The 22863-nt window shown below is 38.4% G+C and overlaps 2 protein-coding genes and 1 non-coding gene across 6 annotated transcripts; 1 reads left to right on the top strand and 2 right to left on the bottom strand.

Annotated features, from left to right (window-relative positions):
* Positions 1-8649: 8649 nt before the first annotated feature.
* Positions 8650-11688, bottom strand: LOC147508318 (uncharacterized). 4 transcript variants are annotated; one of them, XM_086599124.1, is made up of 5 exons: positions 10579-11688; positions 10334-10444; positions 9490-9595; positions 8938-9046; positions 8650-8789 (listed from the first exon to the last, which is right to left on the bottom strand). In XM_086599124.1, the coding sequence occupies exons 1-5, from the start codon at positions 10644-10646 to the stop codon at positions 8767-8769; spliced, it is 417 nt and encodes a 138-aa protein (XP_086455250.1). In that variant the 5' UTR covers positions 10647-11688; the 3' UTR covers positions 8650-8766. The 4 variants fall into 4 exon arrangements, with proteins under 4 accessions (XP_086455250.1, XP_086455252.1, XP_086455249.1 ...); XM_086599126.1 differs by having other exon boundaries at positions 8938-9028; positions 9503-9595; XM_086599123.1 differs by having other exon boundaries at positions 8650-9046.
* Positions 11689-13072: 1384 nt separating this feature from the next.
* LOC147508317 (U1 spliceosomal RNA) lies at positions 13073-13232 on the top strand. The gene has a single exon (XR_015219622.1). It is a non-coding gene; the product is annotated as a U1 spliceosomal RNA (small nuclear RNA).
* Positions 13233-14073: 841 nt separating this feature from the next.
* Positions 14074-17027, bottom strand: LOC147508316 (uncharacterized). The gene is made up of 6 exons (XM_086600863.1): positions 16767-17027; positions 15914-16026; positions 15693-15788; positions 14929-15036; positions 14648-14780; positions 14074-14382 (listed from the first exon to the last, which is right to left on the bottom strand). Exons 2-6 carry the CDS (start codon positions 15971-15973, stop codon positions 14300-14302), a joined length of 480 nt encoding a protein of 159 aa, XP_086456989.1. The 5' UTR covers positions 15974-16026; positions 16767-17027; the 3' UTR covers positions 14074-14299.
* Positions 17028-22863: the final 5836 nt, after the last annotated feature.

Raw genomic sequence — 22863 nt, 5'->3', positions numbered from 1 at the left:
TATATGAAGTAATGGAAGGCAAATCATCCATATTCAACAAAAATCAAACCAGTACATAGTTATCCTAAAAGTTATATTTGAATAATTGTATATCTAAATGTTAAGGTTATTTGAAGACATTTGATTCTCATTCAACTCTATCTAAAGAACTTAAGGATGCCTAACTAATGAAGAAAGCATATTTGTAGATAAAAATAAGCCAAGGAATTAGTAATATCTCTATCTTTTATTGGACGTATCCCAAAATCAACCATTTCAACATTTATATGCTCTCCAGTGTCGGCCCTAAGGCAAAGCCACACAAGCAAGCGCTTTGGGGGGCCCCCATTATTTTGGCAAAGTAAAGGGCCACCAATCCACCACTAGAGTCTACTGTAACAGTTTAACGCCCACCTTGCAATATACACTTATTAATAAGAACAATATAGTTATAGGCTTAATTGAAACTTATATATGGCTAATGAAATTATTAAATCCACTTGCTATTTCATATATTACGAAGTCAAACGATGCATAAAATCTTATTTGTTACATAAAACAGTAAAACAAAAAGAAATTCGACTAAAAAGCGGAGATAACAAATAATAACGCTAGACAAAAAATGCATTGATTTTTGTTTTTGACATGTGAATTTACACATATAGGGCCACATTTTAAGAGTTGGTTTCAGGTCACCAGAAACTCAGAGCCGACACTGATGCTCTCTTCTAGAGATCAGCCATAAGAAGTAGCCCACCCAAATGCATTCACCACTGGAGGAATCTCATGCTCTACGAGCCAACAGTAATTAAGAATCTTAGCCAGAGTGGAATTTGATAATGAAGTCAAATATCTAAACTTTCAATCTATAGCTAAAAGATAAATGCTGAAATTGTTAAATGTTATTTGTATAACAATTTTAGACCAAGGTTAAATACTTACATGAGTCCCACTATTTCCATTTTGTTAGTATTCTTATTTCACATGAAACTGATACTTTGTTTCTTCAAGGTTGCTTTGAGGACAAGGAACATGGAGTGGAGCTTTCTCTGGTGGGTTTTCTGTGATTGTTTAGAATATATCGTCAAAATGTTTGATGTTTTTTTTTTGGTGCAAAATGTTTGATGTTTTGATACACTCGTGATCATAGCATGTTTTTCATTTTAAAAAACTTTGAAAGTTCAACATTGCAGTGCTATTTTTTGCAACAATCAAAATGGAAATCTCAAAATTAAGAGCAAGACAATCTGAACTCATAACTTCATTTTGTTTTATAAAAAAACCTGCAGTAAGTTTTATTTGTTGCTTACAATCTTACATAGTAACATACACTCCCACTTCCGTAGATAAACGAGAATTCATAGTTTACAATCCCGCTCTCTTTAACATCAGATTCAGATGGAGATATGATCTTTGCTGATGGCAAGATCCAAGTTTGACACGAAACACTCGAGTATAACTTTGACATTATATTCATGATACTTCTTGATCCTAACTTGAGTTTTTCAACTATGGATTTGCAGGCCTGGGCTCTGGACTAAGAGGTACATTGCCACATCAGAAATTAACAGTTGAAAATTGTAAATAATGTAATTTTGTTGCACTATATGCAAATTACTCGATGATTTGCCACAAAAATAAGTCAGTGTAGCTTAGAATGAGATTCAAAAAGGTAATACTAGTACGTTAATTTCTTTACTTGGCGAGGCACTCCTTAAATTACTTAATGTATGTGAGGACGCGTTAAAAGATAAAAAATATGAGTTTGAAAGATTCCAATACCAGTTCTATCAAACCCCAAAGCAATCCTTAAACCGAGAAGCTGCAGAAACACTGATATCTAAAGGAATGTCCCAACACCACATAACATCTATTTGCACCCCAACTAAACAGAACAATCATCAAGCAGCACTAAAAGTTTTATTCTAAGAGTTAGTAAAAAGATACAAATTTTCATGTTAATATTCTAGGTCAGCCACAAATCCTAGAAGTATCTAGTACCCGTATCGGTATCGTACCTGACCGATATAGGTGCAATGACATTTTAGGAGTATCCATGCATCATAGGCCACAATAATCTTAAAACATTCGCAGTTTTTATTTCCCCCTCCTTTTTAGAATCCGACCCAAACCGATCTATTGACAACCTAGAAGAGATGCAATTTCAAATAGGAGCGGTGAAATATTTCGAGTTATTCCTACTCCAAATAACTTCTAGTGTGTAATGAACCATTTGGCACAACAAACACCTACGACCAAATTAGTATTTCCCAGGCCTAGTTAGTGATTAGGTTTGTTGACTTAATAATTACGTTTTGAAGCACGAAACACATGAGAGCATCTCTAGGTGGTAGTATAACCTGCCTAAATCTTTAAATTTGAAGAAATACTTCGGAATTTCCTGAAATTCCAACTCTAGGTGGCCTCAAATTCGGTCGCATCACCTGTTCGTTTGCATTCTTGTTCGCAAATTTGACAATTTGGATGCGGATGCGGAGCAACATTGGTAATGTCGCGCGCCATTGCAAATGTCGCCCCAATTTTTTTTTGACTTTGACCAGCACCACGCGCCATTGGTACTGGTGCGCGCCACTACTAATGTCGCATAAGTTATTTTTTTTTATTATTTTTTCAATTTGGTGCGACAATGGGAATGTCGCGTGAGTTTTTTTTTCAACTTGGGGGCAACAGTGGTAATGTCGCGCGATAATAGTACTGGCGCGCGTGGTAGAGTCTACAATTGCATTTGCGGTCGATATTTGCGACCACCTAGAATTAGTCGAAATTTGCGACCAGATTCTCCAAATTGTTTTTTCAAATTTGAAGAGTATACTGATAAGCACCCAAAATTGTAATATGAAACCTCATTGAGACATATAAATTTGGTTAATTATGTATTTAATAATCATGAAATAAATATATTTTCGTAATTTTGCAGGTATTCGCAGTAAACATGAAAATATTGGTTAAACCTGCGTTAAAACATGGGAAACGACATATATATGAATTCTTCCAAATCAGCCATGTAAAGCCCAACAAATCCGTACAGAAGCATAAAACTTCCGAAGCTCCTACCTCTTGAACCCGGGACTCAGATCGCGACAAGTGAGAGCTGCTCGGACAATCGTATGATGAACTCTACGCATAGGCAGGAAATTGTAAAATTGCCAAAAGACCGGACCGCCACCGGACTACACGTGGACCCACTATGCAGGCCCACACGATTTGATGAGTCATCAATCATGGAGCATGTCAAGACAAAAATGCCAAATTATTGGTGCAAAGTTGACACCTTGCATGTAATTAATTAGATTAGGTGTTAATAGTGAAAAAAAGGCAAGGTGTCATTTTGTTTTAATGTGGTTTGGTGTTTCACGTGGGAGAAAATGAGATTTCTCTCAAATGGAGAAGAAAACAAAACAAGGGAGGGACAATCCATTTACTCCCTTGACTTCTTTTTCTTTAACTTGTATTATTTTAGTTCCTTAGTTTTAGATAGTTTTTAGTTTTTGGTTTTGGAACAAAAGCTTGTATAGTTTTAATGGAGGAAACTTTGTTTTCTTCTAGTGGAAATAAAATCTAAATGCAAGTGAGTTTTTATAGTTAGTTTTCTCTTTTTGTTCTCTCCCCCTCTTTTTACATTCTACATTAGTCATCTTTTAGCCCAAGGACCATGAGCTAAACCTCCCCTTTATGGGGAGTTAATAATACTCATGTGAGGAAAAATCTTTGTTATTTGGTTTAGTAAGTTGTTTAGGAAGAACAACTAGACCTACATCATATCCCAAAATGATAGTTTGTGTAGTGTCTAGTTAGGGATAAAAGTGATGAGCTTAGAGATAAGTCATTGCTTTGGTTCTACATGCTAGCATGTATGAGCTTAGAGATGAGTCATATATGTTAGGGATCAAGTTTTCTTTTATTAGGACTTGTCTAAGAGTTCTAGGAAGATTAGATGCACTTACTAAAATCAAATAACAAAAGTTATCTTCACATGAGGAGAATTAACTCTCCACTTTTATTTTATTAAAATTTTATCTTGTCTTAGTTGCATGTTTACGTAACTTAATGTTTTAAATTTTTGTGTAGTAAAGAAACCAAGTATTTAGTATTTATAAAATCATAGTTAAACTTACTCATTAGTTTCCTAAAAGAGTAAAACCAAGTTGTAAGTGGTCCTAGAATTTAGGTTGGTTCGACTCCCTACTCCAAACAATATAAACACGAAGATTGTGAGTAATGAAAAATATCTTTGAATTCGCATTTTGGTCAAAGAAGAGATTCAAATCTCTAATATAGCAAAAAGGTAAATATCATATACTACCACCACCTAGAGATGCTCTGAGGCTTTAGCACTATTGGGATTATTCTATAATACTAGATTACTGCAAAGCAATAGGAAGTGAGTGGAGAGAGAGAGAGAGGGAGAGAAGAAAAACGAGACAAACAAGAAGTCAATGCCCCCCAAAACGTTCCCCTGCTCATTCGATTAATGAAATTTCACTTAATTAAGTTTCCTACGTGCAACATTATTTTTGAGATTCAATCTCATTAATCCTTATGAGGTCCATCCACTCCACTTTTTTTTTTTTTTTTTTTTTTGTGATTGTTGGAAAGTTGGGTTTTAGTTTCACCTTACAAATGTAGTTTGGAGGAGAATGGATTTGGGAATTGGAAAGACCGAGTTCGTTTATGAGCGAACTGCCTACGTATTAAGCTCTCACTTTAGATGGGAGAGTTGAATCAGGTCTGACGTAGTTCATGTAGGTGGTATTTATAGTTGTGGAACATGTAGATCTACACAAGACGTGTGCTGACAAGCACAGATGTGTGGTTGAGATCAAGGATGAGTGCTAAGGGGATTGTTTCCACCCATTTAGTGAAGTAATCTGTCGCAGCAAGGACGAATCGGAATCGGGTGCTTTTCTGTGGGGTGAATGGTCCCATGATATCCATGCCCCACATGTGAAATGGCCAAGGGCTAGTGATGTTGATTAGCTCGCGAGCTGGTTGGATGATATTGTGGCCAAATGTTTGACACTTGACACATTGTAATACATACTTCTTGGCTTCGATCTGCATTCGTGGCCAGAAATAACCTTGGGAGATCGCTTTGTGAGCCAAAGAGCGACCTCCAGCATGGTTCCCGTATTCTCCTTCATGGATTTCTGCAAAAATCAGCTGACCTTGTTCTGGGCTGATGCATCTCAAGTGAGGTCCGCTAGTAGATTTTCTGAATAGCTTATTGTTTACCAGGCAGTAGCGACGTGCCTGATATTGAACTTGTCTAGATTTGGTCTGGTCTTCTAGTGTTGTGTCGTGTTGCAGATACTCTATGAGGGGTTGCATCCATGTTTGACTCATCTGAATGTCAGAGAGTGGGCACAGGTCGTTGATCTCCAAGACGTGCTCAACTTGGTAAGCAGGTTAGTCTATTACTTCGATGAGTAATTGTCTAGGGGCGTAGTTCGGTGTTTGAGTAGCAAGATAAGCTAATTAAACTGTCTACATGGTGATTCTCATCGCGTAAGAAGTGATGTATGGTGACATTCTTGAAAGAGGGAGGTAACTGATAAACAACATGAAGGTATTTACCTTTGTGGGTAGTACTCTTTAGCAATCTGAAGCAATAATCTGAAGCTTTTGAAAGATTTAAAGAGTTCAAAGTCTATGTAGAAAAGCAGAGTGGTCTGAGTTTGAAGGTGCTTCGCACTGATAGGGGGGGAGAGTACACTTCCAATGCTTTCTCTGATTTTTGCAAAAATCATGGAGTTAAGCATCAGCTTACAACTAGCTATTCCCCTCAACAAAACGGTGTTTCCGAGCGGAAAAATAGAACCATCGTTGAAATGGCACGCAGCATGTTACAAGCCAAAGGAATGCCAAAGAGTTTTTGGGCGAAGTCTCTCTTGTGCTATATATATCTTGAGCAGGTCTCCTACCAAAAGTGTTCTTGATATGATGACCGAGGAGGCATGGGCGGTTACAAACCAAATGTTGACTCTCTTCGAAAGTATTTGGGTGTGTTGCATATGCTCATGTACCAACTGAAAAGAGAAGAAAGTTTGATGGCAAAGGTGAGAAATGTATTTTCATTGGTTACGATTGGTATGACAAAAGGCTATAAATTGTTTAATCCACAAACCGATTGAAGTTATTGTGAGTAGGGATGTCGAATTCGGTGAAGTTGAAGCTTGGAATTGGACATCTAATGAGAAGAACCGATGGGGATTCCTATGTGTGAAGATTCAAATGTTAGAGTCACACACGGTCGATGCAATCTTGAGGGGAAATATGGGCAGATCAAAGTATCACCCAATTCTTCTCCAACTCTTGGTGCCGCATACACACCTTGACACATACTCATGTTTTGCCTGCTCACTTGCAAGATTGTACTCTCACTAATGATAATGATGCATCTGATGAGGAACTTGTAAACTTTGCATTATTTGCCGATTGTGATCCTATTACCTTTGCGAAGCAGCCCAAGATGATGGATGGCGTGCGCTATGGATCAGAAATTGATCCATTGAAAAGAACGATACTTGGGAGTGACTTCTCTTCTGAAGGAAAGAAATCGATAGGTGTAAAATGGGTTTACAAAACCAAGTATAAGCCTGATGGCAAGGTGGACAGGTTGAAGGCTCGGTTGGTTGTGAAAGGGTACAAGCAAAAGCCAGGCATTGATTACTATGAAATTTTTGCACCCGTCGCAAGACTTGATACTATTAGAATGGTGATTGCTTTAGCCGCCCAAAAGCAATGGAGAATTCATCAAATGGACGTGAAATCAGCGTTCTTGAATGGGTTCCTAGAAGAAGAGGTCTTTGTTGATCAGCCTGTGGGTTATGCAGTGGAAGGTCACCAAGATAAAGTTCTCAAGTTAAAGAAAGCTTTATATGGGTTAAAACAGGCACCGAGGGATTGGTACACTCGTATCGACTCCTATTTTATGGAGAATGGTTTTCTTAAGAGCCCCTATGAACCTACAGTGTATATCAAATCTACTTCAAATGGAGCTATGCTCATTGTCTATTTGTATGTAGATGATTTGATATTCACATGCAATGATCCGAGCATGTTTGCTGAATTTCGGAAGGCTATGCATAGTCAGTTTGAAATGACTGACATGGGGCTTATGTCTTATTTTCTTGGGCTTGAAGTGCTACAAAGTGATCTTTGGAATCTTTGTCTCACAAAAAAGTATCGTCGAGATATCTTGAAGTGGTTCAAAATGGAGTCATGCCACCTATAAAGACTCCGGTTGAAGAAAGGTTGCATTTGTCGAAATTCGATAACGGTGAACTTGGTAGTCCTAAGTATTATCGGAGTTTAGTCGGTAGTAGTCACGTTACTTGACGTCTACTAGACTTGATATTGTATTCGGAGTTGGTGTTATTAGCGAGGTTTATGGAGACACCAAGCCAAGCTCACTTGCTTCTTTGCCGGAAAACGAATTCTGCGCTATGTCAAAGGTACTATGAGTCATGGTATTTTTTATGCTTCCGGTGGTCATTGTGAACTTGTTGGATACACGGACGATTGATTGGGCGAGTGATATTGATGAAATAAAGAGCACTTACGGTTTTGTGTTTCACATGGGCAGCAGAGTAGTTTCATACTCATCGAAAAAACAACAAGTTGTTGCCCTTTCCATCGCCGAGGCAGAGTATATCGCGGTTGCTTCAAGTGCATGCCAAAATTTGTTTGGTCGTGGACGCTTATGTGGTGATCACAACCAAGCACTCCCTACTACGATTTATTGTGATAACAAGTCGGCAATTGCTCTCACTAAAAACCCAGTGTTTCATGGGAGGAGCAAGCACAATGAAATCAAATTTCATTACATTCGCGAGCTTGTCAGAGACCACGAAGTTGAAATGGAATATTGTAAGTCTGAAGATCAAGTTGCCGACATTCTCACAAAGCCATTGAAGGCTAAAGCTTTCTACAAGTTGAAGCAGATGATGGGTGTTTGTAGCTTTGAAAGTTTGAGTTTGAGTTTGAGGGAGGATGTTGGAGTTTAAACTCAAACTAGTAGTATTGTTTTGTTTCAATAAGGGTCGTGTGATGTGTCACCAAGTCTTTTGTTGGACCAGGTCTTTACCTGTTTCACACAATCTTAGATAGATAGTGCCACAAATATAGGGAGTGGTGATGGCTTAGTCGAGTCAGTTTCTTTAGGAACAAGTAAGAGTCTATAAACACCTATAAATTGGTGTAGTCTTTTGGATTGAATAAGATAGTAAGTATTTGATTAAAGTCTTCACTCTTTCTAAACTTTTCTGCAGCAGTTTATCTTTTCAGTTTTTTTTTTATCATTTAAATATTAGAATTCATATGTAATATCTTACAGAAGAATGGTGGCAAATTTTTCTGTTTTCGACGATATGGTTTTCTTCTTTCTTTGGTAGGTGTGGTTGGCGGCTGCATCTTGCACCAAATCTATTTTTAGAAGAGGTAGGATTTGTATGTTGGGACAATCTTAGTGAGAAGTTGAATGGGCTTGGGCCTTGTTTAAAAAATATTAGAAAGAATTGCGTATAAGTTGTATTGTACACCTCCACTCCATCTTTCTGTCTCCAACCATAAACTTTTTGAGACTTTAAAAAAGCAAAACTGATATACAAATTTACTTCCCTGATTTTTTCTCATTTTCTCATTCTTGAGTATGGTCGCCTTGTTGCCGACTCTTGTATGTTTTCTAGAAGATAAGGCTATTTAACTGCCAACCCCACCCCCTTTTTCTTTTTGACTGGGAAAAACTGCTCTTGAAAAGCTAGTAAATTAGTAGATCGCCAAACCAACTCCTGAGTGAAGGATAAAAACGAGCAAATAGGAATTTTTTTAAAATAATAATAATAATAATAAACAAATAATAAAAAGTACTGTACATATAATTTGACAGGGAAATTTAAATATAAAAAATTCACATATTTGAGTTTATCAACAGTATACCTAAAAGAGTCAATGAGCAGCAGTCTTCAGCCTGTTCACTGTCAATTGAGAGCATTCTTGCAAGTCCACTTGAAAGCAACCACATACCACTAGGGGAAGGGAGAAAACACTGAAATATTTACATTCAGGCATTCAGCCCAGTATTAAAACCTTTGACTAACTCAAGTCTCCCTTCAGATGGAGAACTGGAGAAGATAGACTAAAACACTTCGATTCAGATGTTACTTGTCTCCAACTCTAAGGAGGAGACAAGTATAAGAGAAGATTGATTCAAAAACCGAAAAGTTTCTGATTTTACTTTTATTGAAATATCACACTAAAGCTCAGTGATACAGATCATACAGTGATGAATGATGGTTTGACAGTGAGACTAGTACATAATGTGTGAAGAAGTATATATGGTCATCCAATATCAGAAAGAGAAACTCAGACTAAGCTCTACGAATACTCTTAGCAAACTTAGCAGATTCCATGGTATTCTATGACATCAATCATCTGACCAATATTAAAATCATAATAAAACCCATGTATGGGCAAAGATAAAGTTTTCACCAAATACTCCCCTTTCATTTGGATACACATCAATATCATATGCTTCTTCACGCCCAAATCAAAGATATTTTGCTTCAAAACCACCTCACTGACATGAGATGGTGAGCTAGAACAGCAGAAAAAGTAAGAATTACTAAGTCTGATATAATTTCGCACAACAAGGGCATTCATATAGAGAAAGTAGTAAGAGTGTAAGACATACATGCACCACTGGGGGTGCATATTTCCTGGAACATTACACAATGTCATTTTAGCATTGAGTTCATCACAACACCAACTTTTTACATCATAGTTTCCACACTTATTTTATTATTAACCTCATATATTTGGTTGCTTCAAAACACACTACCACGCCAAATGTCACGATCAAGAGAGACCAAAAGAAAAACTCAGCCAAAATAGTACTACGCTAACACTAAAATCATAGAACATTTTAACCATATGACATCTATCTAAGAGCCTAAAACGAATAAATAAAAGTGACTAATGCAAATAACCCACATAGGATAGTTGATCAATCTGAGCAGCTATTATTTAGTTGGGGAAACGTGTTGAGAAGTAGTCCACTGTGTTGTTCTTGTTGATCCTTAAACTTTCATATTTCTGCTACTTCCCTTTCCTTTGGTGAGCCCGTCCCCCCAACTCCTAATTTTGTTGTAATAGCCTTAAGTTGTATAATCAAAAATAAATTTAAGTAAAAAATAAATAGCAATAATGATGATACTAAGAATTATAGCAATATTAATAATTAATAAAATAATAATAATAATGACAACAACAGCAATTGTTATAAGTAAATAAAGGTAGCGTATAAAAATATATAACTGGTGCATGTATTACTTACCACTTCAACATCTTCGCCAAAATACTGACACTTGTGGTCATCACTAACACACTCCTAAGATTAGGTGACAAATTTTTTACGAATGCGCAAATGATTTCAACCACATCTACCCTGCAATCCAGGATGATAATCAACATAATCACAAGCACATAAGCAGGTTATATCTTAAGCTGCAAAAATTAGAAATAATAACCATATGATTGGCCACTAAAACAGAGAACTATTTAGTAGAATCAGCTTCCTACCGCATACTCTTCTCGACATGCCCATTTAAGCATGCCGTATGAACAGAGAATGAATTATCAAAATCCATCAAAGTAGCACAGACAGCCTACAACATAATGGTTCTCATCAGTTCAATATATAATTAATTAGAATAGATAAAAAGTAAAAGTATAATCACAATCACAATTTTCAACCACATATTACATAGACTGATGGACTTGCCATAATGGTATGATTGCCTTGGTAACAGGTTATCCATATTCTAGATATATTTGAGAAGGCTTCTAGACGTTTTTCTACATTCCTTCGTTTAACTTCTATCATTGGCACAAAGGAGAAGAGTAACCGAACTCGGCATGGTGTAGGCTTAAGCATATTTTGTTATACTTTTCCCCTCATTCTTGAAAATTGACAGTCTTTTTTCCTTTTATTTTTCCCTTTTGATCGGTAAAATCAATTCATTCCCTTAATATTTACAAGTTCAAAAGAATTACAAGCACTGCGCCACAGTAGCAAGACAAGGCCATCAACAACACTTCATCTTCCAATTGTGCGCCTACCGCACAGAAAATCTGCTAAAGCCAACAATCCGAAAAAGACAAGAAGCACATGCCCGACGAATGGAGTCTCCTTGACCATGGCAGCTCTCACTATATTACGACAAATAAAGCAGCATTTTGTTTTGTCATATACTAATAATTCTGATAGAAAATGCATGCTACTTTTTACAAAATCCCTTCAGAAGCCAGAAGGACTTTCAAGTACTTTCAATATGTACTTAGTTACTTCTAACTATAGAAATGTAATGTAGTCGACCAACCATGTAAGATGAATGTCCATATCATTGTAAGCACAAAAGAGATATAATAAATTAATAAACTCCAAACAGAAAGTTGTATATCTATTCAAACTAACTGTTTAGTCAAAAGCCTCAAGAATGCATGCAAATAATTACATAAACGTTAAGTGCATCGACAAGTCACCATAGATTTTCTTAACATATGCGTCAATACTACTATATCATAATAACGAGGTTGCTCAATCCTAATTTTGAATTTCTTACTATTCATAGATATTGAATAGTATGAATTTCATTCAAGAAAAATAATAAACACTTTACCTTGTTAGAAGATACCTTGTTAGAAGAATACAGAGAATCTCAAGAGAAAAAGTACATTTAGTATAACTTCAAGTGTTGTCCAAAAAGCTCAACTAAAAAAAAGACGGCTTAGATGGTTATTTTATTCACAATGACATGGGTGACAGTAACACAATTCTTTCTTTATTGGTAAAACTAAAAACTTTATCAATGAGAAGGACACTATAAAGGTCCACCTCATGCTTCCATAAACCCTAAATTGGATACGGATCAGAATTTATCCATCCATAGCTTTGAATCCTTGATCTATACATTTAACATTTCCATCATCACCAATAAAAACTTACAGTTGTAACAATTTCAGTGACCGGACACTTTTTGAATTCATGTGTTTTATCTCACACCGGGTACTTTGTATTTTAGTATATAGAGAACCAAGTAACCTTGGGCTCCATGATATACCAATTGACTTATCCAAAAAGTTATACCTGTTAGGCAGGGAAAGAGGAGAAATAACTTTTATTCTACGGACCGTGATATACTATAACAGATTCTTCAAACCTTGCTTTTTTCTACAAGATATATATAATATATGAAACAAGCTATAATAACCAAGGTGTTGCTACAGCAGTCTGTGTCACTGAAACTAATACAAATTCAGTGTCCTAAATGCTTTACTGGAAAGTTTCTAGCTATATGTATAATACATCAAGCCAAATTATGGAGAAACAAAAAGGTATGCCATAACAAACTCTCATGACTCATCATCATCACCTTGCCCTAATCCCAGCGCTCAACATGAATTCCCTTTTTCCAAAATTTTCCTTTCAAATCCACCTCACCTGTTATATTTAACTTCTAAAATCATTTTTACTACCCCCATCACAAATTAGTTTTGGTCACCCACTTTGCCTAAATTACCTTTTGTCACTTTGACGATAATGAAACAAGCCTCTTATAACACCTTTGAAAATTACAAAAAACTGTTCAAAGGGAGTGATCTAATTTTTAAAAAACTGTTCAAAGGGAGTGATCTAAAGTACACATAGTGTAAGTTTCATTTTAGTTTTGGTAAAAGTCAGCTAATTTTTATCAAGTTTCACAAACCAGGGGGGAGGCCTCATTTTATTTACTTAGCTTGCATTATTAGTGCTAACTCAGGATCAGCTCTGGAGTTACTTCTACATTCACACAAGCATACACTAGTATCTCGCTTAGATAAGAGATCTGGGCAAAGTTAGGGTCTTGAATCAGGTTCACCATGGTAAATGGCTAGAATCTAATGTTTTGTAGAGTGCAGTTGTGCACGTCTTCAGCAGACAACATGTCTCGTGGTTTTAGTCCCACATCGAATAAGCATACAGGATGTCATGTGAGACGATTGTAGAAAATCAAACTAAACAATACATGCAAACATACTTACCTGGACGGGGTCAATGGGCGATCAAGAAGGTCCATGGCCTAGGTTAGTGACCTCCATTGCACTTAGGAGGGGCGCTCGCCTAAGATATCTCCAAGTGGGATGGTCTACGTCATAATTTGTTGTAGAGGGGGAACGCGTTCGCGCGGCCCCTGCCAAATTTGTATTTAAAGTTTTAAATAGTGAATCATGGTAAATAGTGAATCATGGTAACCAAATTCTTTGTTTATGCTGGACTCAATATCATATTTTAAGGGAAAATCTTTCGAAAGCTTAATCCGAGGACTCAGTACCTACCAACTACCAATCCTGGAAACCGAAAAGTATTAGTTGGCGTATTTTGTATCTGTGCATATATGGCTGCAATGTAAGTGATTTATTTGTTTTTCCTCATTAAATCTGAGGAATATATATATTGATCTCCTCTCTATGTAGATTAGTAGATACAGTAATTGCAGGTTTTAACTTAATTTATACATTATTTGATTTCCATTTTCCCCGTGTCTAACTTGAGAAAATCCTTGATGTGCATGCAGCCAAACTAGACGAATTGACGGGTTAGTAGCCTATGTCCACCTCCTGGTCTGACCTGGCAATATCATGGGAATCAATCCATCCATATTTGTGGTAGATGTAATGGAGATTTAACGATGTAATATTTTCATTCTTTTTAAAATAATAGAAACGAGATTCCACAAAGTTTTTATCCCTTCAAATAAATTTCCTTTTGTTTGGTTTTTCTTTCCGGAATATTGTTTATTTTATTTTATTTTATCTAGCGTCACAATGGATATAGAAGTGCCTTGGCTCATTTCAAATTTCTACTATTAGTTGCGCAGCCACGAGCCCAGAAAATGCTGCCAAAATATTGAGTCATTTGAGTCCGGTGAGGGTTACACTTGGCCCACATTACCAAATATCTGTCTCTATGCCTAATTTATCAAAAGTTCAATATTAACATAAAAATTAGTGAACAAGAAATCAAGAATACTAAACTTGACTGGAAAATCCAGAGCAAAATTTATGATATTAAATAGATATCAAAATATAAGCTTTCATTGGCAGACATGGATGCACAACAAATAAGCAAAAAAAAAAATCATAGTTTAATGACAAGTAAAATGTAAATATCACTTAGCACCACAGAATCTCTGAATCACATGCAAATCTCCTGTAGCATCCCAATCCAGTCAAACTTATGCTCAGATACACTTAAGAAGTTCTATAAGTTTGGCATGCCCCTTCCAGTTTTGGAATCGTAAGTCTTTTCCAAGACAAGCTCCATTGGCGTATCTTTGGGACCAGCTGCAAATTAACCAAAAAGAAGGCCATTAAAACAAGTTCCAACATGCTAGATCTCTACCGAGGAAGGTTCACATTTCATTATTAGTTTCTGTGAGATTTTTCAGAAACATCACCCTCAATAGGTACTTATTCTTTTTTTCTTCTAGCGGAAGATAAAAAGCATCAAATAATTGAAGGAAAGAAGCATTTGTTGATAACTCATGAAAGCTTTACTTTAATTACACACGAGAACAACATGAAAAGTGATGAGCAACGTAATAAATACCTATAGTAGGTCTAGGTGTGGTCCTTATTTTTAAAATCTCAGGACGAGGAATAATGGATCCTGATGTTCCTTCCCCTCTAGAAACTCTTACTTTCGTACTGTCTTCCAAATATTTGACTCCAGTCTTACAGGGCTTCATGTACAATTAAAAATAAGGACACCAATGAATATAGGAACAAGAGGTAATGCAAATTATATATCCTCTCTATTCTTTTTTTTTTCCCGATAATCATATACCTTCTCTATTCAAAACCTCAAGTAAAAGGTATAACATCAAATACATACCCTGTAATAGGGTCAAGAACTTGAACATTTGACACATGAAGTGGTGCCTCCAAAGTGAATATTCCACCCTCATGACCCTGCCCTTGCTTGATGTGTTTCTTCACCTGAAAATTCATATATTCCAATCAATTCACCTGTCACCATATTATAGATGAAATGCAAGAATTGCATAAACAAAAGTATTGTTCCTATAAAATCTGTGGTGGTAGGCAGAAATGGCGAAGTTCATAAGATCTTGGTGGAAATCAAGAAGCTTTTGTATAATTGGTCAAGAAGTGTCAATCTTTTTAGGAAACTTAGATTTCAAAACTTTATTTGTAATTTGGATACTTTAGATTTGTAAATCATTTCGTGTAGTTGGGTTATGTTGTGGGGTTGTTATTAGCCACCACTAGCAACCTGCTAAGGATTAGCTACTTTTTTGGGAATTAATATATGTTTTATTGATAAAAAAGAAAAGATGGCAAGCTAGATGTGCCTACTCCAGCAAATTGCAAGGTAGAGTATCACATAAGTCGTTATATGTAGTCCGACACAAGAAATATGTAAGAGGAAAGTTCCATTTTCTAGAAATTTACTGTGTCCGAGACTTCGGAATCGTATTCCATAATAAAGCATGTTAAACAAGGACATCCTCCTGATACTGCGACGACACAAACTTACAAAAACAAGATCAAGGGATAGCATGATTTTAGATGTATCAGAAAGAGAATAAGAAAAAGGAAAGAGAGATCCCTAAGACGAGGAAACTCAATCTTACCAAATTTTTGCCTTCAACAAGAACACGATTCTGAGAGCAAATGACACGCTTTATGACACCAGTCTCGCCTTTATCTTTTCCCCTGATTATCATCACCTGCATAGCAATGTGATGAAGGGCAAGATAATAAAAATAACGCCCGAGCAGATGGAAATTAAAAGAAGAGAAACAAATATATATATCAAGTTAGATAGACCAAAATATCTATTGTTTTCTTTTACATTGTCTCCTCTAAGAATTCTCCAGTTCTGTATTAGCTTTTGAGCTGCTTTCCAACCCATGCCAGAATAAGATCAAATCAAGCTATTTACTTTCTGCTCTCTGCCTGAGTTATCTGCATATGCAATAACCAATCAGAAAGTTCACAGTACTTGTTCCCTTTAGAAGTCTTAGCATATATGTCAAAGCTAATAAAGCAAACAACTACGATTGTGTTGATATTCTAAAAGCTAATTAAAAAGTCCGCTAACATTTGGAGACTACATGAAACTCTTTTCCTCTAGTGATCATGCTTTTTATACTGTTGACTACAAATAATATACTACTTAATGGCTTTTCCATGTATACAATATCCTATCATGTCTATAAAGTTCATTCCACTACCACATAGCCACCTTCAAAAGACTTAGGCCTAACGCAGACTTAAGTAAAAGATAAAGCGACAACGTGCTATCCATTGCTAGAAACACAACCAATTACTTATTTTGCACAAGTTCACTATGATGCTCCATACATGGAACCACCAGGTTATATAGCCATAGGCTTAAGGTAAAAATGAAAGAACTTCTCTTAACTTAGCGATTAATAACTAATAATCAACAATGAATGAAAACATACATACTAATAAAGTTCAATCACATAATAAATATAACGTACACCTAAGAACTGAGCAACCCCAATTTTTTTAATGAATTGAAGATTGAATTTTTCTATTTTTAAGAAAAACTCGGTTTTTTTTAGTTGAACTAGCAATGACATACACCACTTCCTGAAAATGAACAATTGATGACTGAGCCAAAAATAAATCCACCAAAACCATAACCAAAATCGAAGTTAAGAGGAATAAGATATTACCTGAACGAGAAGGAGAAAGAAAACAACCAAATGAGATGAGTAGGAGAAGAAGTCGACCAAATGACCAATCTTTACTAAAAACAACTCAAAGATTTAATCTTTGAATATGAATTTCACAAAATAACGATCTACTTGTTTTCTCCCTCTCTCTATTTTGAAAATTTTCGATAGGTTCCTTTCTCAATCCTGCTAATATTTCGGAATAAGCGGGTATAAATCGAAATTTTGGGTTGGGGCCTGTTAAATCTAAATTTTCGTGAGCCCCCGAGAAGCTCAATTTTTCACATTCACGCTAGGATGGCTAATGGCCCCTATTACTTTTACCAACGTTAGCGACCTTTGTTTATACCCCGTTGTGGATGTTGTTTTTTTTATCAATTTGGTGTAGTTATTGATCTTTCAGAGGCTTGGACTTTTTGTGTGTGCTTGTGAGATGTGAAAGCCAGAATTATACATACTAATACTAGCTAGGAAAACATTCTGATAATCAATCAGGTGCATGATGTTGCTCATAGACTTCTTATGGGGAGTAGGGAAAATGTATAGATTCAAATTGAAACTTTGTTTGATGAAGTGAAATGCATAGACGCTTCACCAGTACTATTGTCGCGCGCCAGTACTATTGTCGCGTGAGTTTTGTTTTCAACTTGGGGATGACAGTGGTAATGTCGCGCGACAATAGTACTGGCGCGCGTGGTAGAGTCTACAATTGCATTTGCGATCGATATTTGCGACCACCTAGAATTGGTCAAAATTTCCGACTAGATTCTCCAAATTGTTTCTTCAAATTTGAAGAGTATACTACCACTACCTAGAGATGCTCTGAGGCTTTAGCACTATTGGGATTATTCTATAATACTAGATTATTGCAAAGCAATAGGAAGTGAGTGGAGAGAGAGATAGGGGAGAGAAGAAAAGCGAGACAAACAAGAAGTCAATGCCCCCCAAAAACATTCCCTCTGCTCATTCGATTAATGAAATTTCACTTAATTAAGTTTGCTACGTGCAACATTATTTTTGAGATTCAATCTCATTAATCCTTATGAGGTCCATCCACTCCACTACATTTTTTTTTTGTGATTGTTGTAAAGGTGGGTTTTAGTTTCACCTTGCAAATGTAGTTTGGAGGAGAATGGATTTGGGAATTGGAAAGATCGAGTTCGTTTTGTTTGCCTACACATATTAGGCTCTCACTTCAGATGGGGAGAGTTGAATCAGGTCTGACGTAGTTCATGTAGGTGGTATTTATAGTTGTGGAACATGTAGATCTACACAAGACGTGTGCTGACAAGCACAGATGTGTGGTTGAGATCAAGGATGAGTGCTAAGGGGATTACTTCCACCCATTTAGTGAAGTAATTTGTGGCAGCAAAGACGAATCAGAATCCGATACTTTTCTGTGGGGTGAATGGTCCCATGATATCCATGCCCCACATGTGAAATGGCCAAGGGCAAGCGATGTTGATTAGCTTGCGAGCTGGTTAGATGATATTGTCTAGGGGCGCAGTTTGGTGTTTGAGTAGCAAGATAAGCTAAATTGTCTGAGTGGCGATTCTCATCGCGTAAGAAGTGATATATGGTGGCATTCTTGAAAGAGGGAAGTAACTGATAAACAACATGAAGGTATTTAGAAAGGTTATCTTCGTGGGTAGTGTACTCTTTAGCAATCTGGCGAACAACCAGTTGCGAGTCACTAAAGACTTTAAGCTCTTGAACACCGAGCTGCCGCGCCATTCTAAGTCCCATAATTAAAGCTTCGTACTCCGCCTCATTGTTAGAGGTCGTGAAATCAATGCGAACTGATTTCTCAATCATAGTGCCATCTGGTGACACTAGAACGACTCCGGTCCCGCTTCCTCCAAGATTGCTAGAACCATCTATGAAAAGCGACCAGACTGACTTGTCCTGCAATTTAGTGGATGAGATATCTGTTTCTGGTTCCCAGTTAAGGTCATCAATGGAAAAGTTTGCTAGGAAGTCCGTAACGACCTGTCCTTTCTAAGAAGTTCGTGGGACGAACTCGATGTGATGTTCTCCGAGTTCTTCAGCCCATACTGCCATGCGAGTTTTCTTGTTGTCTTTGAGAAGGATCTTCTTCAGTGGGAGGTCAGTGAGTACTTTGATTGGGTGTGCTTGAAAATAAGGCCTGAACTTCCTTGCAGAGTACAGCAATGCGAGTGCTGCTTTTTTGATGTAAGAGTAGTTCTTTTCAGCTGGTGTTAGTGTCTTTCTTGTGAAGTAGATCGGCTTTTCTACCCCTTGGTCCTCCTTAAAGAGGACTGAACTGATAGCAAAGTCAGAGACCGCGAGGTATATCCCAATGTTTCACCATCTGCTGGTTTGGCCAGGACATGTGGTGTAGTTAGGTATTCTTTTAGAGTAGAGAATGTGTGATGGCATTGGTCGCTCCATGAGAATTGTTCTCCCTTTTTGAGAAGCTGTAGGAAAGGTCGGCATTTGTCTGATGCTCGCGATATGAATCGGTTGAGAGCTGCTACCATTCCTGATAGTTTATGTATTTGCTTCTTTGTCTTTGGATCGGGCATGTCCAAGAACACGCGGATTTGGTCTGGATTAGCCTCGACTCCACGCTGTGATACCTGATATCCAAGAAATTTCCCAGAAGATGCTCCAAAAAGGCATTTTTCAGGGTTCAGCTTCATCTATGTTTGGCGTAATCTGGAGAACGCTTGCTTGAGGTGATCTAGGTGATCCACCGTTTTTTTGCTCTTGACCACCATGTCGTCTATGTAGACTTCCATGGTGTCACCTAACATGTTCTGAAACATGTCAGTGACCAGCCGTTAGTAGGTCGCTCCAGCGTTCTTGAGGCCAAACGGGAGGACGTTGTAATAGTAAATCCCTTGTTTTGTGATGAAGGAAGTTTTCTTTTGGTTTTCTTCTACGAGTGGGATTTGCTTGTGTATGCATCCATAAATGATAGGAGCTCATGGCCACAGGTCTGGTCCACAAGTCGGTCAATTCTGGGTAGGGAAAAACTATCTTTAGGTGTCTGATCTCTTGATTGACATTGGTGAAGTCTAAGCAGAGGCGAACTGTGCCATTCTTTTTCGGGACTGTTACTATGTTAGCGATCCATTCTGGATAGTTGACCTTTCTAATGAAAACTACTTTTTTTAGCTTGTCGACCTCCTCGTTAATGATTTTTTGAAATCGCAGGGATAACTTCCTAGGTCGCTGACGAACTGGCCTAGCATTGGGATTGATTTAATTTATGACATGTAACACTAGGATCTATACCAGGCACATCGATATACGACCAAACAAAAATGTCTTTATTCATTGATAAGAAGTTTACAAGTTGTGCTTTGAGGGTAGGGTCAAGGTTAGCCCCTACATACACAAACTTGGGATTGTCTTATGTGCCTAAGTTCACTTTCTCTTTCTCCTCATTTTGAACTGCTGCTTGAGCTGGTGCGTCCTCTGTGGTTATGACAACAGGGGTAGAAGCGACCTCTGTGGTTATAACAACAGGGGCTAGGACGATCTCTGGAGACTTGACTACATCAGTTGGGGTAACCTCTGGGGTCTTGACAATAGAAGCTGGGGCGACCTCTGTGGTTACGACAACAGGGGCAGTGGTAGCCTCTGTGGTCATGACAACGGTGGTTGGGGTGACCTCTGGGGTCGTAACTTGTGGAGTGACTTTCTTAACAGAGCCCCCAACGTTCTCCTTTGGCCTTTTGGTTTTGATCTCAGCAATGAAGTCTTCGACCATTTTGGTGCTGGCGAACTCTCTTTTTGGTTTAGTTGAAGCCCCAGCGAGCTTGTGCGCAAAGAGGATCTGATTGCAGTTATAAACCTCGAGCTGGTTGCTGCAAAGCTCTATCATACCTCTGGGGCCTAGAAAGTGGAGTACCTGATGGAGTGTTGATGGTACCGCTTGCATCTTGTGGATCCAGCGACGTCCTAGGATTGCGTTATATGACGAGCTGACATCTAGAACGCTAAAACGAGTGTTGAAGCTGACTTTGTCCTCCTTGGATCCCATGGAGACAGGGAGTATGATGTCGCCAATCGGGTCAACTCGAGAGCCATTGAATCCATAGAGGGGGGTTATTGCATCTATGAAGACTAACTTGGGCAGGTTCATCTCTTTGATGGTGTGATAGAACAGGACGTCGCATGAGCTACCTGGGTCGATCAAGATGTGTTTCACTGTCTAGTTGCTAATTTTGACGTGGACCACCAAGGCGTCATTATGGGCAAGACAAACCTTGTTCAGGTTGGCCTCCGTGAAAGTTATGTCGCCTGAGCTGCGACTTGAAGTGCGTGGGGTGGGTGCTGCTTGCGAGGAGAATTGGTAGACTTCTTGGAGAGCGCCTACCCGTCTTCTTTTTTCTCTGGTGGATGTCACCGAATCGTCCTGAAACGTGATCATATTGATCGTTCTGTCGTTATCCCTGTCAGAGGAATGCTGACGACGACTATAACGGGAGTGGTCTCTGGGACGTCCTCTGCTACAATAGCGATCTGGACCATTGTGGCGAGCTGGAGACCTGCTTCACTCTCTGCGAGCCATGAGCTTATGGCGCAGGTCGCCATCAGAGATATTGGTGTGGTGTAATGCTTGACATGACCTAACTCAATGAGGTCTTGGAGTTAGTGTTTGAGCCCCCAGCACTCGTTGGTGTCATGACATTTGGCTCTATGGAAGGCACAGTATGGCTTTCCTGGGCGATCTTCTGGCTAATTTACCGTAGGTCGGTAATAGGAGGATTCCTTGATTTTCTTCAGTATGTAACTGGGAGGTCGAGTAAGAACAACGAACTCACGGCTGCTGTTTGTCTGTCTCCTGAGTTCTGGCCTTTCTGTCTGGGACGCTTCTTGGACAGTGGGGCATCGTCAGAGATCGCTGCCACTTCTTGTTCCTCTAATTGGCCTTGATGTTTTAGGGCTTCTTGTAACTTGATGTATTTGTCAACTCGAGCATACCGCTCAGACAAAGTCTCAGGACGTTCTTTCAAAAGCGATCTGGAGAGTGTGGTGTTGCGTGCACGGCAGGCGTTGGTGAATGTCAATGTGGCGAATGACTCCTTGAGGCCGCTCTCCATACATAACAGTTCGGTTTTGAACCGACCTAAGAAGGCGCGGATGGTTTAATCTTTGCCTAGTGTTAGCTGGAAAAGTGAATCTAGATCATCTCTTTTACGCCTGTTGTGGACGTACTGATTGGCGAAGAGATCAGTAAGATTCTCAAAATTCTTTATCGAGTCTGGCTCGAGTGAGAAGAACCAATCAAGAATGCCATCTTTGAGGTTGGTAGGAAACAAACGGCGGTGGAGATGGTCGAACTCCTGGGCGATATAGAGCGCGAGGCTCTAAATGTAGCAAGCTACATATTGGCCAGGGCAGGTGCTGCCATCGTACATTGCGAAACGTGGTTGAATGAAATCGGGAGGTGAGGGTTTACTAAGTACCTTAGCGGTGAAAGGGGACGCACGGTACGTCTTGAGTATTTTTTGAATGATCTGTGAAGCTTCCTTCTTGACTGCACTCTGGTCTATCCGTTGTGATAGTTCGTTAATCTGCTGATTAACTTCGTTGATATCGTCCTCTGCTACGGTACCAGCTGGGTGCTGCGCATCCACTTGCGCTTTCAATGCCACATTCTCCTGCCTGAGTAGGGTGATGTGCTCGTTCATGGTACCTAGCTGACTTGCTAAACTTTTGATTTGAGCTTCGAGGCTTGCCATACTTCGTGGAGCTTGAGGGTTTTTGTTTTTGTGAAGTGATTTTTCAAGAAATTAAGACCACAGACGGCGCCAATGTAAAGGTGGGTTTTAGTTTCACCTTACAATTGTAGTTTAGAGGAGAATGGATTTGGGAATTGGAAAGACCGAGTTCGTTTATGAGCGAACTACCTACGTATTAAGCTCTTACTTCAGATGGGGAGAGTTGAATCAAGTCTGACGTAGTTCATGTAGGTGGTATTTATAGTTGTGGAACATGTAGATCTACACGACACGTGTGCTGACAAGCACAAATGTGTGGTTGAGATCAAGGATGAGTGTTAGGTTGGTTTTGGTAGGAATTTGGTCATGATGGGGAGTAGTTGCAGTGGTTCGCATATTAC

The sequence above is a fragment of the Coptis chinensis genome, chromosome 3, assembly GCF_015680905.1.
Source record: "Coptis chinensis isolate HL-2020 chromosome 3, ASM1568090v1, whole genome shotgun sequence".
In the NCBI taxonomy this organism is placed as follows: domain Eukaryota; kingdom Viridiplantae; phylum Streptophyta; class Magnoliopsida; order Ranunculales; family Ranunculaceae; genus Coptis; species Coptis chinensis.
The sequence above is the reverse complement of the archived record's forward strand: the minus strand, read 5'-3'. Positions and strand labels throughout refer to the sequence as shown.